Source organism: Aquarana catesbeiana, linkage group LG13, assembly GCF_042186555.1.
Source record: "Aquarana catesbeiana isolate 2022-GZ linkage group LG13, ASM4218655v1, whole genome shotgun sequence".
Classification (NCBI taxonomy): Eukaryota; Metazoa; Chordata; class Amphibia; order Anura; family Ranidae; genus Aquarana; species Aquarana catesbeiana.
Window position 1 is genome coordinate 28,221,977 of NC_133336.1, and position 19,995 is coordinate 28,241,971.

At 45.2% G+C, this 19,995-nt stretch overlaps 1 protein-coding gene across 6 annotated transcripts in view; it reads right to left on the bottom strand.

Annotated features, from left to right (window-relative positions):
* EXOC3L4 (exocyst complex component 3 like 4) overlaps window positions 1-19,995 on the bottom strand; it is a 147,012-nt gene that overhangs the window by 41,858 nt on the left and 85,159 nt on the right. For all 6 annotated transcript variants that reach the window (XM_073609561.1, XM_073609565.1, XM_073609567.1 and 3 more), the window contains exon 8: window positions 1,779-1,893. In XM_073609561.1, the coding sequence (XP_073465662.1) occupies window positions 1,779-1,893 (115 nt within the window). The remainder of the gene's footprint in view (window positions 1-1,778; window positions 1,894-19,995) is intronic.

The window sequence follows — 19,995 nt, forward strand, 5'->3', positions numbered from 1 at the left end:
GGGATAGGTTTATTTTAACCACTTCCTGACAATCGTATGCACATATGCCATCTCATGCAGAAGAAGTGGGTCTTCTTCTGTGTTACTGTATGTATATATACTGTATACACTATATTACCAAAAGTATTGGGACGCCTGCCTTTACACGCACATGAACTTTATTGGCATCCCAGTCTTAGTCCGTAGGGTTCAATATTGAGTTGGCCCACCCTTTGCAGCTATAACAGCTTCAACTCTTCTGGGAAGGCCATCCACAAGGTTTAGGAGTGTGTCTATGGGAATGTTTGACCATTCTTCCAGAAGATCATTTGTGAGGTCAGGCACTGATGTTGGACGAGAAGGCCTGGCTCACAGTCTCCGCTCTAATTAATCCCAAAGGTGTTCTATCAGGTTGAGATCAGCACCCTGTGCAGGCCAGTCAAGTTCCTGCATCCCCAAACTCACTCATCCGTGTCTTTATGGACCTTGCTTTGTGCACTGGTGTGCAGTCATGTTGGAACAGGAAGGGGCCATCCCCAAACTGTTCCCACAAAGTTGGGAGCGTGAAATTGTCCAAATATGCTGATGGCTTAAGAGTTCACTTCACTGGAACTAAGGGGCCAAGCCCAACCCCTGAAAAACAACCCCACACCATAATCCCCTCTCCACCAAATGATTGGGACCAGTTCACAAAGCAAGGTCCAAAAAGACATGGATGACCAAGTTTGGGGTGGAGGAACTTGACTGGCCTGCAGAGAGTCCTGACCTCAACCTGATAGAACACCTCTGGGATGAATTCGAGCGAAGGCTGCAAACCAGGTTTTCTCTGGTGAAGGGGAGCTGCTGTGTCTGGTGTTTTTTGGGACTCCCTGCTGAGAACAACAGGGGGTGGCAGCAAGCAGACCATCAGTTCTGGACCTGCAGCCTCGGCAGTATCTGAATGAGCTGCGAGCCGGATAGAACATATCTCATCCACGACACTACTTGCATACCTCCCAACTTTTTGAGATGGGAATGAGGGACACCTATCAGCAAAAGTATGCAGGCATAGGACACACCCCCTGCCACACCCCCTTAAAGGGGAATTGTAAAAAAAAAAATCGAGATTGGTTAAACCCACAAGGGCTTTTTTTTACCAGTACTATTCCTTTATATTGGCTTTTGGAATTTACAAATGCAGCTATTTAGAAATCAGATGAAAGGTTTAGCTCTGGATAACACTTTTTGATAGATAAAAAGTGCATTTTATATACAACTATATAGATCAGACCAAAATGAGGGACAAATGAGGAGGAATGAGGGACAGAGGGACATTGCTCCAAATCAGGGACAGTTGAGATGTATTTGCATGGAGTTTGCATGTTCTCCCTGTACCTGCTTGGGTTTCCTTCGGGTACTCCGGTTTCCTCCCACACCCCAAAGACATGCTGGTAGGTTAATTGGATGGCTCCTGTCTAAAATTGTCCCTAGTATGTATGAATGTGAGTTAGGCACCTTGGATTGTAAGCTCCTTGAGGGCAGGGATTGATGTGAATGTACAGTACAATAATTATTTATATATGTAAAGTGCTGTGTAAATTGACATCGCTATATAAGTACCTGTATCAATTAAAATAATAATACAAGGGGGCCCGGATGTAGCCCATGGGCAGGGGTTTGGGGACCCCTGGTATAGAGGGATATTTTTGTGGCTTGTCCCCATTTTCCATCACTTCTTGTCCCTATTGCAAATTTTTAGCGGTTCAATTTACTTTTTAAAACGGTTACAATGAAGTCCCTTATGAATAAATCCGTCTCACCTTCGTGTCCTTTGTAAAGAGGTGGAATATGTGCTGCTTGAGAGTCTCTATTGCAGTGTTTATATTGGTTTCCGCCACCTGGCACTCGTCAGCATCTGACTGCGTTGTGTTGTGTCTAAAAAAAGAAAAGTTCATTGTTAAGTTAGAACAACTTTCGGTAAACTGAGCTGCTGGAAAGAACCTCGCAGGCCATGTTAGGGGACCCGGAGCGCTTCAAGACTCTCCCGCTAACTTTTTGTTTTGCTGCCCAGAGAAACCAAATTCCATCAGAGGTTCTAATCTAAAGGAAGCAAAGCAAAAATTTTTTTTTCTTTCCCAAGGAAAGGTAATATCTTTGCCTTTAAAGTAAGGTCTGGAAATAGGAAAGGGAGTTCAGGTTGGACTTTGACCCTCAACTATCCTTAATTTCGAGGGACTGTCCCTGGTTTGGAGCAAAGTCCCTCATTGCTCCTCATTTGTCCCTCATTTTGGTCTGATCTATAAAGTTGTATATTAAATGCACTTTTTAACTTTCAAAAAGTGTTTCCCAGCGCTGAACCTTTCATCCGATTTTCTAAATTGCTGCATTTGTAAATTTTAAAAGCCAATATAAATTAATAGTAATGGTAAAAAAAAATCCCTTGTGGATTTAATTACCGTATATACTCGAGTATAAGCCGACCCAAATATAAGCCAAGGCACCTATTTTGACCACAAAAAACTGGGAAAACTTATTAACTCGAGTATAAGCCGAGGGTGAGAAATGCGCAGCTGCTGTAAGTGGAAAAGAGGGTCAACAATGCCCATTTGCAGCCTCATTGTGCCCATTTGCAGCCATAGGTCCCCCAAACCTCAAACTCGGTAGTTAAGGGTTCCTAGATGCCCCCTAGCTGCAGCCAAAATTTGGGGTCTCTGGACCCAAAGGGTCCCGAAATGACATTGCTGCAGATGGCCACAGTTGACCGACTTTGGGGGCCCCGTATCTCAGGGCCACTTAGTGCTAGGCACCCCAAATTTGGTGTGCAAACCCAGTAGAACTAGCACCACAACATATCCATATCCAGTTGGGGTTCCTAGCACCAAGTGGCCCCAAGATACAGGGCCCCAAAAATTGGTTCAGAAAATGTCAAGCACTTTTCTGCAGCAGAGAATGACATTTTCTGAACCGAATTTGGGGCCCCGTATGTCGGGGCCACTTGGTGCTAGGACATTTATTGCTGCAGAAAAGTGCTTGACTCGAGTATAAGCCGAGGGGGGGCATTTTCAGCACAAAAAAAGTGCTGAAAACCTCGGCTTATACTCAAGTATATACGGTAACCTTTTTTTTCTGGTTAATTCTCCTTTAAGGGGGTGTGGCAGGGGGCGTGTCCTATGCCTACATAGGTTTGCTAGTAGGTGTCCCTCATTCCCATCTCAAAATGTTGGGAGGAGTGCTTTGATCTGAACTCCGGCCTAAGCAAAACAATAAATCTTCACTGTTTTTAAAACAGAACATCAGCTGCTTGTACTGGCGAGCTATGAGATCATTTTACTGGTGGAGATTTTAATCATATAGAATAAAAAAAAGGCAAAGTCTCTCCTTGACTCCACTAAATGTTAAAGGGTTACTAAACCCAGGAGCCTGCATTCACTATATCTGGTCTCCCACAGTACACAGAACATGGAAATGCAATTATTTTAGTAAATATAAACTGCTAAATACCTTTTCTCATCAGCAGTATATAGCAGTCTTGTGACTTCTATGAGTGTCTGGTTAAAGCTCGTAGGAGGAGTTTTCATTCTTCTCTGACTGTTCTATGAGGCTGCATGATCCCTGACGTTCTGTCTGGACAGTGCCGATTGGCCCTGTGCTGATCACATGCACTCTCCCGAAAAAAAAAAAAAAAACTCTCTAGCAATACACACCAAACTGAGCATGTGCAGAGTGCCTCCTAGGCTCTGTACTATCAGCAGATGGATTTGGGACAGTGGAAGAAGGGGGGATCAGAGACGACAGGATCAAACAGCCTTTTTACACCATGCAAAGATTAACCCCTCAGGTTCCACAGGGGTTTATTTACTAAAGCTGGAGAGTGCAAAATCAGTCTCACTTTTGCATTGAAACCAATCAGCTCTCAGGTTTTATTGCCAAAGCTTAATTAAACAAGCTGAGGTTAGAAGCTGATTGGTTTCCCTGCAGAAGTGAGACTGATTTTGCACTCTCCAGCTTTAGTAAATAAACCCCACAGTGAGTATAACAAGCACTACACAAATGTTCCTTTAAAGTATTACTAAACCCAGGAGCCTGCAGTCACTATATCTGGTCTCCCACAGTACTCAGAACATGGAAATACAATTATTTTAGTAAATATAAATGGCTAAATACCTTTTCTCATCAGCAGTATATAGCAGTCTTGTGACTTCTATCAGTGTCTGGTTAAAGCTTGCAGGAGGAGTTTTCATTCTCCTCTGACTGTCCTATGAGACTGCATGGCCTCTGTCTGAAAAGTGCTGATTGGCCCTGTGCTGATCACATGCACTCTCCCAAAGAAAAAAAAACTCTCTAGCAATACACACCAAACTGAGCATGTGCAGCTTGTCCCCGAGCCTCTGTTCTTCCAGGAGATATATTGGGGACAGTGGAAGAAGGGGAGGATCAGAGAAGACAGGATCAAACAGCCTTTTTACACAATGTGGAGGATTAACCCCTTAGGTTCCACAGCGAGTATAACAAGCACGCTTTACTGCACATACAGACTGATTTTACTGTTGTGGGTTTAGTAACACTTTAAGCCCTGAAGATGGGTGAGGTTTTTGCCCCCTCATTGGCTGTTTTTTTTGTGACCCATTAAAACTTTTCTGGACTCTCTCACCATTTTGGTCTTGCACTCCTATTTACATCTATAGAATTTGTTTAACCGGTTCCCAGCCGGCGCACGCCGATGTACGTCGGCAGAATGGCACGGCTGGGCAAATGGGCTTACCTGTACGTCCCTTTGAATTTGCCGCCATGCCATCACGTGGGCGCGTCGGCCGGGAGCTCTGTGAGTCGGGTCGTGGGTCCCGCGGACTTGATGTCCGCTGGGATACCCGCGATCGTCTCACGGAGAGGAAGAACGGGGAGATGCTGATGTAAACAAGCATCTCCCCGTTCTGCCTAGTGACACTGTCACTGATCTCTGCTCCCTGTGATCGGGAGCGCTGATCAGTGATGTGTCACAGCTAGCCCATCCCCCTCACATTTAGAACACACCCCTAGAACACACGTAACCCCTACAGCGCCACCTAGTGTTAACCCCTTCACTGCCAGTCACATTTACACAGTAATCAATACAATTTTAATCGCACTGATCGCTGTATAAATGTGAATGGTCCCAAAATCCCGCCAAAATTGTCTGATGTGTCCGCCATAATGTCGCAGTCATGATAAAAATCGCTGATCACCGCCATTACTAGTAAAAAAAAAAAATATTCATAAAAATGGCAGCGGGACCGTGGCTATGCTACGGCCGGAGAGGTGGGGTGAGCGGAGGGTGTGTCCTAAGCGGGGCTGTGGGGCTGTGAGGTGTTAGTTACATGTATTGTAAAGGGAAATAATAATTCAACTGCGGGCTGACACACAGTGGGCGGCCACTCAGCCTCATTTCCAGTGACAGCTCGGATCCCTACTGTTTTCCGGGAAACTGTATTGTTCCAGAATGAAGGTGCCCTGTACCTGGGACAGACCTGCAAAATGCGAGACTGTCTGGAACAGACCTGCAAAATGTGGGACTGTCCGGGACAGACCTGCAAAATGCGGGACTGTCCGGGACAGACCTGCAAAATGCGGGACTGTCCGGGACAGACCTGCAAAATGCGGGACTGTCCGGGACAGACCTGCAAAATGCGGGACTGTCCGGGACAGACCTGCAAAATGCGGGACTGTCCGGGACAGACCCGCAAAATGCGGGACTGTCCGGGACAGACCCGCAAAGTGCGGGGCTGTACGGGACAGACCTGCAAAATGCGGGACTGTCCCGGACAATCCAGGACACGTGGTCACCCTAGTCCTGTCTCTATGATGCTCATACAAGAAATGTAGGCACCATTGTCACCAAGACAGGAATGTGTGGACAGCAACAAAAACACTGTCAGAAGTTCTAATCCTTTCCCAAGGTATTAAAATGTGTTTTTATATTTGTGTTTTTTTTTTATTTCCTATCACTTCCTGTCCTGACAGGAAGCGGGGTTATAAAAAATTAGGATTGAGCCTCCAACCCTTCCCTATGCTATCAAAAATAACAAAAGTTTGGGTTTTAAAGATAACCTTGGAGTACAAAAGTCTGTTACCTAGCTTCATAATTGCACAGGCAGCATGACCATCATCATCCTCAATATGGCTTTGCTGCCTAGTGATACCCTGGCCTTCAACAAGCATGCAGTGAAGTCTTTAAAGTCTAATATCTCACCCTGCATGATTATGTCAGGTCATTGTCTCACTAGGTAGCAAAACCGGGGTCAGAATAAATGTCCCTTTTAAAAAAAGGTTAGTAATAGCCCCCCCATGGGTCTGTCTTCACTCTAACAATGGTATGACGAGGTGTACTTGGATTTAGTGGTCCCGGGGACGGCGGGGAGGATATGTTGCAATTGCTACAAACAGCTGTTAAGCTCTGAAGTCCCCCAGGTTTGCATTTTAACAGTTCAGCAGAACAATATAAGCAGGAAACCACGCTATGGATTACTTGAGGATGGAAAGGAAATTTAATCATAATACATCTATCAGCAGAAATCTTAGGAGGCACTAAAACATGAGCCAATGCAGCATAGAGGCGTAACAATAGCGATAGAAGGCCCCATTAGGAGAGCCCATATTGGGGGCCTTATTAGAAGGCTGTTGAAACTATTTAAAGTGGAAGTTCAGCCAAAAACGAACTACTCGCTCATCCATGTCTTTATGGACCTTGCTTTGTGCACTGGTCCAAACCATTTGGTGGAGGGGGGATTATGGTGTGGGGTTGTTTTTCAGGGGTTGGGCTTGGCCCCTTAATTCCAGTGAAGGGAACTCTTAAGGCGTCAGCATACCAAGACATTTTGGACAATTTCATTCTCCCAACTTTGTGGGAACAGTTTGGGGATGGCCCCTTCTTGTTCCAACATGACTGCCCACCAGTGCACAAAGCAAGGTCCATAAAGACATGGATGAGCGAGTTTGGGGTGGAGGAACTTGACCTGACCTCAACCTGATAGAACACCTTTGAGATGAATTAGAGCGGAGACTGTGAGCCAGGCCTTCTCCTCCAACATCAGTGCCTGACCTCACAAATGCTCTTCTGGAAGAATGGTCAAACATTCCCATAGACACACTCCTAAACCTTGTGGACGGCCTTCCCAGAAGAGTTGAAGCTGTTATAGCTGCAAAGGGTGGGCCAACTTAATATTGAATCCTACAGACTCATGCCGCGTACACACGGTCGGATTTTCCGACTGGGAAATGTTCGATGGGAGCTCGTTGTCGGAAATTCTGACCGTGTGTAGGCTCCATCGGACATGTTCCGTCGGAATTTCTGACAAACAAAATTTGAGATCTGGATCTCAAATTTTCCAACAACAAAATCTGTTGTCAGAAATTCCGATTGTGTGTACACAATTCCGACGCACAAAGTTCCACGCATACTCGGAATCAAGCAGAAGAGTCGCACTGGCTATTGAACTTCCTTTTTCTCGGCTCGTCGTGCGTGTTGTACGTCACCGCATTCTTGACGTTCGCAATTTCCGGCAAGATTTGTGTGACCGTGTGTAGGCAAGACAAGTTCGAGCCGACATCTGTTGGGAAAAAAAACATGGATTTTGTTGTCGGAATGTGCGATCGTGTGTACGCGGCTGGGATGCGGGGGTGGCCTGTCCATTAAGGGCGCACAGGTGCCGCCTCCCCTTACCATCGCCGCTGCCGCCACCCCCTAATTATGCATCCAGGTCCCTTCTGTCGTATGAATTACAGTGGCAGGGTTTTTTGTTTTTTTTTCGAAGTACCTGATTAGAGCCAGAGGCTCTAATAGGCTTCAAAATAGGGTGGGCTCTGGATGCAGCGCATTGCGCTTGGAGCCCACCCTGGTGTGTTAGAATAGCGAATGAATATTCGCTATTCTAATGCTGAATCGCCCACCAATCATGAAGCGTGGGTGTGAGACGTGTTTCCCCGATCGGCCAAAAGGAGAAGCGTTCTGATTGGCCGCCGAGGAGGAGGGAGGAGACAGAAGCCACCGAGCAGGGGAAGGAGATGCCCGCTCGTGATGCCCAAGGAGGAGAGCCTGGGAAGCTGCCCGTGGTTGAGGTAAGTGCACCGGCCGACTGACCGACGCAACTGGGGGGGGGCGGGGTGGTTTTGGGTGCACAGTGTCCCCCCCCCCCCCCCCCCCCCAGAAAAAATTACCAACAGCCGCCACTGCCGGGATGCCATTAAATTTCATGTGTGTGTAAAGGCAGGCGTCCCAATACTTTTGACAATATAATGTATATTGAGATTAATGACAGCAGGAAGGTTGGCTCTTCGAAATTTTGCTATGAGGTCCCATGATTTTTAGTTATACCTTTCATGCAGCCAAGTTATTTGTAGTGTTTTTTGAATCTCAGTTTTTTTATTACCACCTGTTTGAGAAATTTCTTCTCATGTTTAGTACGGAAAGGAAGTAATGATAAATCTCTCTAGCAGGGACACAGATAAAAACAATAATATTAGAAAAAAAAATCATACTAGAGTAGAGAAGGACCAGAACTTCTGAGAATGTGTTCATTGCTATCCTGGTGACAATCACTTTTTTGTGTTTGGGCATCACAGAGACAGGAAGTGAGGAAAAATCTCCCCAAAGGAAACTAAAATCTAAGGGAAATTTTCACTCCATTCTACCCAAAACAAAAAAAAACTATAGATAGGCTTCAATGGACTTGTAATCTCAGACAGAAGCCAAAAGAGGGCGCTCAATCACTTGCAGCGATGGCCAATCACACACCAAATGTTGAGTGGGAAAGGACATACAGAGCCAAAATTGCCAACTACACACTTCATCATTTGTCAGTCTTTGTGTTATGCCTCTCTGATTTGAACATTGCATGCCCTCAGTGGCGGCTGGTCCTCAAAATTTTTTTGGGGGGGTGAAATCAAACTGAAAAATACTGAACCCTCCCCCCATCAATTGCAGCCTCACTGTGCCCATCAATTGCAGCCATTGTGCCCATAAAACGCAGCCACTTGTGCCCATCATATGCAGCCACTTGTGCCCATCAAATGCAGCCACTGCACCCATCAAATGCAGCCACTTGTGTCCATCAAATGCAGCCACTGAACCCATCAAATGCAGCCACTTGTGCCCATCAAATGCAGCCATTGTGCCCATCAAATGCAGCCACTGCACCCATCAAATGCAGCCACTTGTGTCCATCAAATGCAGCCACTGAACCCATCAAATGCAGCCACTTGTGCCCATCAAATGCAGCCATTGTGCCCATCAAATGCAGCCATTGTGCCTATCAAATGCAGCCACTGAACCCATCAAATGCAGCCACTTGTGCCCATCAAATGCAGCCATTGTGCCCATCAAATGCAGCCACTGCACCCATCAAATGCAGCCACTTGTGTCCATCAAATGCAGCCACTTGTGCCCATCAAATTCAGCCATTGTGCCCATCAAATGCAGCCATTGGGCCCATCAAATGCAGCCACTGCACCCATCAAATGCAGCCACTGCCCCCATCAAATGCAGCCACTGCCCCCATCAAATGCAGCCACTGCCCCCATCAAATGCAGCCACTTGTGCCCATCAAATGCAGCCACTTGTGCCCATCAAATGCAGCCACTTGTGCCCATCAAATGCAGCCATTGTGCCCATCAAATGCAGCCACTTGTGTCCATCAAATGCAGCCACTTTTTCCCTTCAAATGCAGCCACTTGTGCCCAGTATATGCAGCAACTGTGCCCACCGCCCCCCCCCCACTTGTGGGGCCCGTGGCTCTGGCAGCACCCCCACCCCCCGCGCACGGCTCTGACAGACCCCCTGGCACTTACCGCCAGGCAGCAGCTCCTCTTGGTGCACCAGAGTGCTCCAGCGTGTGTCTCCTCCGCTCTTCTTCCTTAGCGCCAGGCATCCACAAGCTGACAGGCAGGGAGGGGAGGGGAGAGGAGGACCACAGGAGCAGAGAGGAGACAGATAGCAGGCTACGGATGATGGAGGCAGGTAAACTGACCACGGTGTCAGGGCTCAGCAGCCATGATACACCGTGGTCAGTTTACATAGGGAAGGGCAGAACCAGGCAGGATCAGCCAGGTTTTTTAGGTGTTAAAGGGGGCCAAATGACACAGGACAGACACTGTGTCATATAACATGCTTTAACCTCCCTGGCGGCATTCCCGAGTGTGGCTCGGGGGTTAAATTTCAGTACCATTGGCGCTAACCCCAAGCCACATTTAGGATTGCAGACTCCTGGTACAGCCCACTTACCTTGTCACCAGGATCCTGCAATGTAACCCCCCCCCCCCCCCGCTGTGTCCTCCGCCCGATGCTCTATGTTCCGGGCTCCATTCCCTGCAAGGGTAGCTGCGCATGGGGGCGGAACCCGGTGGCAAATTCAAAAAGTACAAAAGAAATATCACATACAGTACACTGCAATCTGTAAGATTACATTACTGTATCGAATCATTTCACCTCCCTTTTGTCCCCAGTGCTTTGTCTAGTGCCCTGCATGCACTTTTATATTATATATACTCAGGGCTTTTTTTCTCAGGGAATAGGTGCAGGAACTCCCCCCGTCTGATTCACCCCTTGTCTCTGCCCCCTACCCACCTCTGCCCACCGTCCCTTCATTCCACCCCCTACCCACCTACCAGTACTGCCCATTTTAGAGAATACAGAACCAAGTATTGTTTTGTGGTGCTAAATCATTTGTATGGAACATGTTGATAAAAGAAAAGCACTAAAATAGATCCCCTGCAGCCAGCAACAATAGAATCCCAACAATAGACCCCACACAACAATAGACTCCCCCAGCAACAATGGACTCCACCCCAACAACAATAGATTCCCTGCAGCAACAGTGAACCACCCACAACAAAATATCACACCCAGTAACAAAATATTTACCCAAGCAACATTAGACCCCCCAGCAGCAACAACAGATCTCCCAGCAGCCAGCATCAATAGATCCTCCAGCAGCCAGTAAAAATTGACCTCTCCCTCAACAGTAGATCCCTTCCAGCAACATAAGACCCCCCCCCCCAGCAACAATAGATTCCCCCCAGCAACAGTAGACCCTCACACAAAATCAGATCCCCACCAGTGACAATAGATCCCCCAGCAGCCAACATCAATAGATCCTCCAGCACACCCCACACCCCATGCTATTACATACATTCAGTGCTGGAGGTGCCGGAACTGCGTTCCCCCGCGTTCCCGCTGAAAAAAAGCCCTGAATATACTGTTCTTTCTGCCTGGAAACTGGAGATTGTCCATGGCATCCAAAAAGTGTCCCTTTACATCAAAAGTGGTTTTAGACCAGCTAGAAAACAGCGATAATAAATTAGAATCACTTGCAGAATTGAGCGATAGTGATTCGTGGGGAAATTAATTTTCTTATTATTATATTATTATTTTTTTATAATTATTTATAGTTATTTAATATTATAATTTATGATTTTGTGTTTTAAACGTTATCATACCCGGGATGTCTACTGGACTCTTGTTTGGACAGATTTTAAGTGAATTATTCCTAAGAATTACAGGCCTACAATATAAAACGCAGAATTTCTATGCAAAACAATTGTAGCGCTTTGTGATTTAAAAAATCTGACATAATCATCCCGCCAGGGAGGTTAAAGGAGCACATTTTTTTGTTGTTTTTTTTTTTTTTTTTTTTTTTTTGTTTGGGTTAACAAACGCTTTATTTTGGAGAGTACATGAAAGTTTCTGTAAAGACCACAATGTCTGCAGACCAGCAGGTGGTCTCTTCTCCAAACTTCTTACGATTCTTACAATGTACAGATTACACAAACGTGGTATTTCTTTTATAATTAGCGGTCAGGGAATTAGCTGAGGCTCTTATGGACAAGCAACACATTGTTGTCCTTACTGGAACAAATCCAGACAAAGGAAAGCCGAGTTGCAGATGCCAGGAATTCCCACTCAGCAGGTTCACCTTTTCTTTGAATTACATGCGGGAAGAATGCCATGTTTCCTCGGAATGTGACCCTTCTTACTGATCGGAAGGTGATTAGGTGCCAAGGCCAAATTTAGCAGTGTCAGCGTGAGACACTTAACAATAACGTCATGTCTAATTTACCTATGTACTTTTCTAAGGAATTATTTACCCTGCTCTATTTTTATTATGAGCTTATAAATGCACAACAATGTACATTTTTTAAATTTTAAATAATAATAATAAAAATTTTTTTTTTAAATAATAATCACTTTTTAAATTAATTATAATTTTTAATAATGTAACTTATCTAAAAGTTACACTATTAAATACACTATGTTGCCTAAAGTATTAGGACACCTGCCTTTACGTGAACTTTAATGGCATCCCAGTCTTATGCCCCGTACACACGGTCGGATTTTCCGATGGAAAATGTCCGATCGGAACGTGTTGTCGGAAATTCCGACCGTGTGTGGGCTCCATCGGACATTTTCCATCGGATTTTCCGACACACAAAGTTGGAGAGCAGGAGATAAAATTTTCCGACAACAAAATCCGTTGTCGGAAATTCCGATCGTGTGTACACAAATCCGACGGACAAAGTGCCACGCATGCTCAGAATAAATAAAGAGATGAAAGCTATTGGCCACTGCCCCGTTTATAGTCCCGACGTACGTGTTTTACGTCACCGCGTTCAGAACGATCGGATTTTCCGACAACTTTGTGCGACCGTGTGTATGCAAAACAAGTTTGAGCCAACATCCGTCGGAAAAAATCCTAGGATTTTGTTGTCGGAATGTCCGAACAAAGTGCGACCGTGTGTACGGGGCATTATCCGCAGGGTTCAATATTGAGTTGGCCCACCCTTTACAGCTATAACAGCTTCAACTCTTCTGGGAAGGCTGTCCACAAGGTTTAGGAGTGTGTCTATGGGAATGTTTGACCATTCTTCCAGAAGTGCGTTTGTGAGGTATAGTATTCAGTATATGACTGAACAGATAATTACTCTTTCATATTATTATATAGAAAATGAGTCTTTCATATGGTATTTTTATTATAACCTTTTAGGCATAGGTGAGCCGGGTCATTCCAGCAAAGGACTCATGTTTTGTCCTTTATTGGCTGGCCCATTTGGCTAATGATTTTACTGTTGGATTGGTTGTTCTGGGGATAGGCTTATTTTAACCACTTCCTGACAATCGTATGCACATATACCATCTCATGCAGAAGAAGTGGGTCTTCTTCTGTGTTACTGTATGTATATATACTGTATACACTATATTACCAAAAATATTGGGACGCCTGCCTTTACACACACATGAACTTTAATGACATCCCAGTCTTGGTCCGTAGGGTTCAATATTAAGTTGGCCCACCCTTTGCAGCTATAACAGCTTCAACTCTTCTGGGAAGGCCGTCCACAAGGTTTAGGAGTGTGTCTATGGGAATGTTTGACCATTCTTCCAGAAGAGCATTTGTGAGGTCAGGCACTGATGTTGGATGAGAAGACCTGGCTCACAGTCTGCGCTCTAATTCATCCCAAAGGTGTTCTATCGGGATGAGGTCAGGACCCTGTGCAGGCCAGTCAAGTTCCTCCACCCCAAACTTGCTCATCCATGCCATGTCTTTTTGGACCTTGCTTTGTGCACGGGGGACCTTGAAGATGCGAAGGGGAGTGGGGGGCAGGGGGGGGGCTGAGGACTTTGATATGAAAGGCAAAAGGAACTGGGGGTGGGGTTGGAAAAGAAGACTCTGATATGAAAGGGAGAAGGCACTGGGGGTGAGAGGGGGGGGGGGGTGACTGAAGACTCTGATATGAAAGGGAGAAGGCACTGGGGGTGAGAGGGGGGGGGGGGGGGTGACTGAAGACTCTGATATGAAAGGGAGAAGGCACTGGGGGTGAGAGGGGGGGGGGGGTGACTGAAGACTCTGATATGAAAGGGAGAAGGCACTGGGGGTGAGAGGGGGGGGGGGGTGACTGAAGACTCTGATATGAAAGGGAGAAGGCACTGGGGGTGAGAGGGGGGGGGTGACTGAAGACTCTGATATGAAAACTGGGAGTGGAGGGGGAGTGGAACTGAAGGCTCAAATGAAAGGGGGAAGAGACTGGGGGTGGGGGGGTGTTGTGGAACTGAAGACTCTGATATGAAAGAGGTGGAAGGAACTGGGGGTGAGGGGGTGGAACTGAAGACTCTGATATGAAAAGGAGAAGGACCTGGGGGGGGGGGGGGGGGACTGTGGACTCTGATATGAAAGGGAGAAAGAATTGGGGGGGTACTCTGATATAAAAGAGAAAGGGAACTGGTGGGGGCACTGCAGACTCTGATATGAGAGGGGGGAGGAATTGAGAGTGGGGTGGAACTAAGGACTCTGATATGAAAGGTAGAAGGAACTGGGGGTGGGGTGGGGGTGGGGGAACTGAAGATTCTGATATGTAAGAGGGAAGAAACTGGTGGTTTGAAACTGAACACTCTGATATGAGAAAGAGAAGGAACTGGGGGTGTGGGGGTGGAACTGAGGACTCTGATATGAAAGGGGAAGGAACTGGGGGTGGGGGCCGGGGGGTGAAACTGAGGACCCTGTTGAGAAAAGGTTGAGGCCTGAGGACTCTAAAGTAAAAGGGGGGGTTCTGCTGTGACAGTAGCACACATTTTAGACTGGGGTGTCTTGAGATTTCGCATACTCTGGCAGAAGCCGCCTTCACATTTGCTCCTTCATGTATGTTACTACAGAAAGGTCACCAAGCAGAACGCCATGGATGTGCGCTGCCAACTGACATTTGGCTATTTAAAAAGCACTTAGAAGAAAACAACAATGATACATTGTAGGCGGAAATCTAGTGGCTCTCCAGGGAGGATAATAAACTCCACTGGACAATGTCGGTTCTTCTCTGTAGGTTCTCACTAGAAAAATACATTCCAGGTCCGGGTCACACGTGTGTGTGGTGTGTTTTTTGCGTCACACATTTTACGGGTATTTTTAGCTGTGCTACCTTTATACTCTATTAGAACGTGCGTTTTGATGAAAGCGCATCAAAGTCCTGCATGCTGCACCCATAAGGAGTTTTAATCAAAATGTGCTTTCTAATAACAGTCGTAAGTCGCTCAGGCAAAAACGTGCGAAAAATGCACAACGCGTATATGAACTGCCCTTAAAGTGCCCTGTTGCCGATATCCAGTTTCCCTTTAATGCAGAATGTAAATACGTCTCCAGCTGCCCCATTCAAGAGTAACCCTCCCCTGAATTCTGGTGGGAAACGATCATTTCTGGGAGTATCAATCATCTTGGGCCTCGGCGGCTCTCGGTTCCTCCCGCTGACCCCCACACACCAGGATTTGCTTCTCGTAATGATGTTCATTTTAAATAGAGTGGGAAAGCATTAAAATTTCTACCAGGCTTTTATTTCTGTCTGTGACCCCACTGGGGATATTTTCCTCACTTCCTGTCCTTGTGACACCCATGCAAGAAATAGTGGTAGCCACTGATACAGAAAGTTACAGACAGCAATGCAAGCATTGTCAGAAGTTCTAATCCTTCTTCACTATTTTGTGTTTTTTTTTTTTTTGTCTGTGTCTCAAATTAAAGAAATTTCCTATCACTTCCCATCCTAACCTAAAACAAAGGGAGATCTCCAAATTAGTGACACAGGTGGCTAACTTGCGTATCTGGAACCCTCCGGGCTTCAGAAACTGAGACAAATATTTTTCTATGAAAGTTTGGAAAGCGCTCTGCCGTTAGATACGATATGGAGAAAAGTTTCAAACTTTCAAGAACAGTGACAGGTATTTTCAGTTAACCACTTCCTGACCAGGCCAGTTTTTTGCGATACGGCACTGCGTTACTTTAATTGACAATTGCGCGGTCGTGCGACGCTGTACCCAAATAAAATTGATGTCCTTTTTTCCCCACAAATAGAGCTTTATTTTGGTGGTATTTGATCACCTCTGCAGTTTTTATTTATTTTTATTTTTTTGCGTTATAAACAAAAAAAATCAACAATTAAAAAAAAAAAAAAAACATAATATTTTCTACTTTCTGCTATAAATCATATCCAATAAAAAATGTAAAAAAAAAATCAAATTTCTTCATCAGTTTATAGAAGGAGAACCATTATGGAGAATAAAACAACTCCATTTTGTGTTGCCACCATCCCAAATATATTATGTATTTAAGGAAAACAAGTACCCCCCCCCTCCTTCCCGGTACTATGGGACTTTAAGGCCCCTTTCACATGAGGCGGACTCCGTTTCTACGGAGCCCGCCTCGGTCCGCCGGCTCAGCGGGAGATCTGTCTGTTGATCTCCGCTGAGCCGGCGGATGACAGGTCCCTCTCTGCTCACTGAGCGGGGAGGGGCTTGTCAGGCGCCGCTGCCGCCTATGGAGGGATCGGACGAAAACGGACAACGTGTCCGTTTTCGTCAGATCTCACCCGATCCGATCCGCCAGCGACTGATCTGGACGTAGGGCCATCCGTCTGCTTTTAGCGGATCGGACGGGGTCGGATGTCAGCGGACATGTCTCCGCTGACATCCGACGCTCCATAGGCTAACATGGATCGCCCATTCAGGTCCGCCGTCAAAACTGACAGGTGGACCTGAACGGTCCGATCGTGTGAAAGGGGCCTGAGGGGGAACTTTAGAAGACACAATATTTTGAAAATATAGAAAATGTATTATTTTATAAAATACCGCCACACTGTTTTATAAAATAATAAATTTTTCTATATTTTCAAAATATTGTGTCTTCTAAAGTTCGCCCCTAAAAATGCCATAGTACCGGGAAGGGGGGGGGGGTACCTGTTTTCCTTAAATTCTTCATCAGTTTAGGCCGTGTATTCTTCTACATAGTTTCAGTAAAAAAAAATCTCAATAAGCGTATATTGATTGGTTTTGCGCAAAAGTTATAGCGTCTACAAACTCTGGAATATTTATTTTTTTTTTACTAGTAATGGTGGTGATCGGCGTCTTATAGAGGGACTGCGTTATTGCGTGGACAGATCGGACACCTAACTGACACTTTTTGGGATCCAGAGACACCAATACAGTGATCAGTGCTAAAAAAAATATGCACTGTCACTGTACTAATGACACTGGCAGGGAAGGGGTTAACATCAGGGGCGATCAAAGGGTTAAATGTGTTCCTAGGGGGTGCTTTCTAACTGTGGGGGTGGGGGGGGGTGCTTTGACTGGAGAAAGAAAAAGATCCGTGTTCCTGCTTAGCAGAAACACAAGATCTCTCTTTCCCTCTCACAGAACGGCGATCTGCCTTGTTTACATAGGCAGACCACCCTTCTGCCTCTCTACAAACGATCACCGGGTCCCCGGCGGACATCGCGTCCGCCAGACCCTCTGATTGGCTCCTGCTGTGTCCAATCACAGCATAAGCGTGTAACCAGCGGCGCGCGTACAAGCGCCCCCAGACCCTGTGCTCGAAATCACGTAGAGGTACGTTATTTTGTGCAGCCAGGCCGCCCTTCCGGTAGGCAGTCCAAATGCTGTTAAAGCAGAACGCCTCCTGTTCTTTAAAGCCAAGGAAGCTGCTATCGTAGCCCCCTGTTTGATCGATAGTTGCCATGTGATCAGTTATCAAATCAGCCATGTAATGGCTTGACAGTTGGGGTAAAAGAACAAGAAACTGCGATGGGTCTTGTTCACAGAATGCCTTGAATGTAACCAGTTTGGGAAACGTAACCCCTCGGCGCCGAGCGTACACAAATATGCCGGCCCACTGGACTGGGCTTTTTTCCATGGTGCCCCATATTTGTGGATCTCCCTTTGTGCTGCAAACGTGCCAAGAGCCCTGGGCCCCGTACTAATGATCAGGGGGCCCGAAACTCCCGATTCCAGGTCACCTGAGTGCTGTGATAGCCTCTGATGGCTATCATAGTGATCAGTCGTGTTTTTTTCTCTCTGTGAATGGAGGAGAGAGATACATTATGTCTCTTACTCTGTCCTTGCAGAAAGAGAAAAAAAAAGTGTGTAAAAAAAAAAAAATAATATAAAAATTAAATAGAAAAAAAACCCAAAAACCTAGATCAAGGTTTGATTTAGGTCAGTGCCAAGTTCAGTGTTTGGGTCAAAGTATTTTTTTTTCAACGGGATTTTTTTTAAATTAGTGTCAATATGTTTTAGGTAGGATAAAAAAATCAAAATGCACACTATTGTTTCCGGGCTGTACTACGGGTACAAACAACAACTAACACACACATATGTGCTATCACTGCGATTGTCAGGAGCAGGAGAATTTATTTTGTGTTGTTCTTTGGTGGAAGCTTATGGTAGTAGCATGAAATATATAGCTACATTTTTTTTTTTAAATATAGATTTTTTTAAACAATTTTGGGCCAGTTTTCCTTTAACAATAGAAAAAAAAACAAAAACAAAAAATCAGGAGATATCCCTTAACATTTACCACCAAATGAAAGCCCAATTTGTCCTGAAAAAAAAAAAACACGGTACAGTGGAACCTTGGATTACGAGCATAATCCGTTCCAGGAGTATGCTCGTAATCCAACATATCAAAGCAAGTTTTCCCATTGAAGTCAATGGAAACGAAAATAATTTGCATTGACTTCAATGGGATGAAATACCGCATGCGGCCAGAGGCGGAGGGGGGTGCCGGAGAGCCTCGGAAATGGCCCAAAAGGCTCAAGCACACTTCGGCGGACCTCGGCAAACCTCGGAAAGACTGCCTACCCGAGATTTGCCAAGGTCAGCCGCGCTGTACTCGGGCCTTTCTGTGCATTTCCGAATGGCGCCGCTTGGCTGCGATCAGCGACGTTTGGCTCTGCTCGGTTCCGGCGCCCCCCCTACCTCAGACCAAAAGCGGTACTGCACACCGCTTTGGCCTGAATTGTGCTCGTTTTGCGAGACAACACTCGCAAACCAAGTTACGATTTTTAAAAATACAGTGCTCGTATTGCGAAACGCTTGTTAATCGCATTGCTCGCAATCCAAGATTCCAATGTATAATCCACCTGGATGCACAAAGTAGTTGTGATGATATGTACAGTTTTACCCACACATGTCAAAATTGCAAAATTGTGCTTAGGCATTAAGATTTGTTTTACCCTTATATGTGAAGGGGTTAACGCGATGGCTTTAGCTCTGCTTAAAGTCTAATGAGATCTGAAAATAACAGTCACATGGCTAAAATTAGAATACTTGTTCTTGTGTTAAAGCTTTGTGAATTGCGCTTGATGTGTACATTTCAGTAACTTATATCAAATAATCAATCATCCGAATCCATATTTCAATGGTGTCCTCCCAGCAGGGTTTCCAACCGCCAGTAAGTTTACTGACTGTTTGTAAAAATCTGTGATTTTTTTTTACAATTGCCAGTAAATATCAGGGGCTGATCATTTCATGCCATGTTGACTTTTTAAGTGTAAATCAAGCAAATTACTTTGTTATAGGTATTGTCAGTGTTTCCATATTCAATATTCACTTAGATAGATTTACACAACTCCTATTGAAATCTATCTATCTATCTATCTATCTATCTATCTATCTATCTATCTATCTATCTATCTATCTATCTATCTATCTATCTATCTATCTATCTATCTATCTATCTATCTATCTATCTATCTATCTATCTATCTATCTATCTATCTATCTATTCTACAGTGCTGTATACAAGAATGCAATGAAGTCTATTCTGACATACTTGTGCACCACCTGGTGGCAGGTTTGCAGTATGCCGCTAACTGGAAAATGTGGGACCGCTTTGCAATTTTTAACCACTTAAAACTACAGCAAACTACAGTACCATACCTCCCAACTGTCCCTGATTTCAAGGGACTGTCCCTGATTTGGAGCAATGTCCCTCTGTTCCTCTTTCCTCCTCATTTGTCCCTCATTTTGGTCTGATCTCTATAGTTGTATATAAAATGCACTTTTTATCTATCGAAAAGTGTTTTCCAGTGCTAAACCTTTCATCTGATTTCTAAATTGCTGTATTTGTAAATTCCAAAAGCCAATATAAAGGAATAGTAGTGTTAAAAAAAAGCACTTGTGGGTTCAACCAATCTTGTTTTTTTGTACAATTCTTCTTTAACCACTTCCCACCCGGCCTATAGCAGAATGACATCCGG